General features: G+C 39.8%; 1 protein-coding gene across 1 annotated transcript in view; it reads left to right on the plus strand.

Annotated features, from left to right (window-relative positions):
- The first annotated feature begins 6 nt into the window (after positions 1-6).
- Positions 7-2353, plus strand: part of LOC111734518 (tryptophan--tRNA ligase, mitochondrial-like) — a 13542-nt gene continuing 11195 nt past the window's right edge. Inside the window, exon 1 of the mRNA XM_023526637.1 lies at positions 7-723. Coding sequence (XP_023382405.1) covers positions 352-723 — 372 coding nt within the window. The 5' untranslated portion in view covers positions 7-351. The remainder of the gene's footprint in view (positions 724-2353) is intronic.

The raw sequence follows: 2353 nt of genomic DNA on the forward strand, positions 1-2353 counted from the left end.
CCCCATTACTCTCCCATGAAATTTGATTCTCTGTCTGAAGTTTTCCTCACTGACTCCCAGATTCAGTCATCTTTTCCTCTTGGGAACACCTTCCTGTCCCCCACTATTTATCTTTCCAAACCGATCAAGATCATGTTGCCACGTAGTACTGTTATTTACCTTTTCATAAACATTTTCCTCTCTCTCCAATTAGATCGCATTCTCTTGGGAATGCAGACTTTTTCTTATGAGCCTTTGTATTTGTAAGTTTTTGAACTCAACCCTCCCCCCCATTGTAAATATCAGTTTCTGTTTCTAATAGCACCTAACATCATACTTTGCACAGAGAAGGCATAAAATAAATGCATAAAGATGACAACTGTCAGATTACAGTTTAAAAAAATAGGACTCGCCATTACAGCTATGGTAACTTGGATTCATGGATTCTGCCTCGAAAGCAAATACGTTTATTTTCCTGTGTTCCAGAAAGACGCCGTGAAGCGAATATTCTCTGGCATTCAGCCTACGGGGATCCCCCACCTTGGGAATTACCTGGGAGCCATTGAGAGCTGGGTGAGACTGCAGGACGAGCATGACTCCGTGCTGTACAGCATTGCCGACCTGCACTCCGTCACTGTCCCCCAGGACCCAGCCGTCCTGCGGCAGAGCATCTTGGACATGACTGCTGCTCTTCTTGCCTGTGGCATAAACCCCGAGAAGAGCATCCTTTTCCAACAATCTCAGGTCAGTGTCTTAGATTAGAACGAAGAAAACTTTTATTTTCAGATTATTTAAAGAAAAGTTTGAATGGCTTATATAGCTCCTGTTCGTGATTTAAAAAAAAAAAAAAATGATTCAAGGATGATTTCATCAGATGCGATTGTTTCATTTTGATGTTTTTGTCTGTATTCATATCATTAAGTATTATTTTAATGCGGTAGTATTTTTCAACTTTTCCTCCACTGTACTTAGTAAATTTGTAGTGCTTCATATATCAAAAAGTTGTGTCTCATTAGTACTTCTGGCCCTGGAATTGTCTCCTATACTGGGTTGCATCCAGACTGATGACTTCCTGCCTGATCCCCTGAGGATCAAGGACAGAGTTTGGTTTTACCAAACTCCAACGTTGCTTTATTGAGTATTGTGATTGGAAGGCCTATTGGATAAGTCCCACCGTTCATTCTTTGTATAATAGCTTTTGAGAAGATTTGAGAGAACTAGCTAGGAAGTTGGAAGGCAGCATCCAGTGTCTTGAGTCCAAGCCAGGAAAGGCTTCAGAACAAAGCCAAAATATCTGACTCATATCTTCACTGCGGATGAATCAGCTTACGCTTGGACAGGCAGATAGCCTGGACTAGAGACAAGGCCCTTAAGAGACTCCCTAGCAAAGAAGATGAAAACGTTAATTGGATAACGCCCCCATTATATATCTTCTTTAACCTGTAACAAAGCCCCAGCCAAGGAATGGTATGTTATACATATTTTGGCACATGTTAACATATATACATGTGTGGTGTGTGTTACACATGTGTATATCTCCTTCCTTGATCATAAACATTGATAGTTATTATTTTTGTGTGTTTTTTTATCACCCATGAACTTAATATTCATGCAACCATTTTAAAAAATATATAATAAACGAAAAGAGTTATCTTCACAAAACAAATGCAGTTATCAACGAGTCAAACTTGCCAGCTTGAAGGTCATTTGATAACATATTAGAATCTAATCATTACAATGACCATAGAGGAAATTTACGTCAATTTCCTTCCTTATAGTGGGTCAAGAAGCCTTTACTTACACACAAGACTTCTCCAATGCAATCTTGGACAGATCTAATTGTTGTAAAGTACTTCTTATAGTGAGCAAACACCTGCCTCCCTATAATTTCCATCCATCAATTGAGCTTCTGCTCTTCAAATACTTGCAGATGCTTATTTTGTACCATTGTTACCCTACGGGGCCTTCTCTCATAGGTCTTACTTTCTTCAAACTAGTTGTCCCCAGATCTCTCACTTTTTTGGTTGTCCCACCTCAGAAGCACTCTCACCTTCTCTCTGAAAGGAATGCGCCTCTCAGATGTCATGAGACAAGGATTATTTCACCCGCTTACATCCGTCTCCAACATCGTAATGCCAGTCACCATTAGAGTTTTCGAGTCGCCTGATGCATTTTCCAGCACACATCATCTTCACGCCATCCAGGCTGTTTTTGATACAAGCTCTCTTTTGATCCTTACGTGATACCATTTCTAAAAATTGTATTCCCGGTACCTATTTCCATACTTCTTGTAGATGAAAATGCCTCATCTCCCCAAAGTAAGCCCTGGCCAGATTGCTTTTTTAAGTGACTTTTAAAATTAAAGACTTATTTA

Source organism: Pteropus vampyrus, unplaced genomic scaffold, assembly GCF_000151845.1.
Source record: "Pteropus vampyrus isolate Shadow unplaced genomic scaffold, Pvam_2.0 Scaffold1632, whole genome shotgun sequence".
Lineage (NCBI taxonomy): Eukaryota > Metazoa > Chordata > Mammalia > Chiroptera > Pteropodidae > Pteropus > Pteropus vampyrus.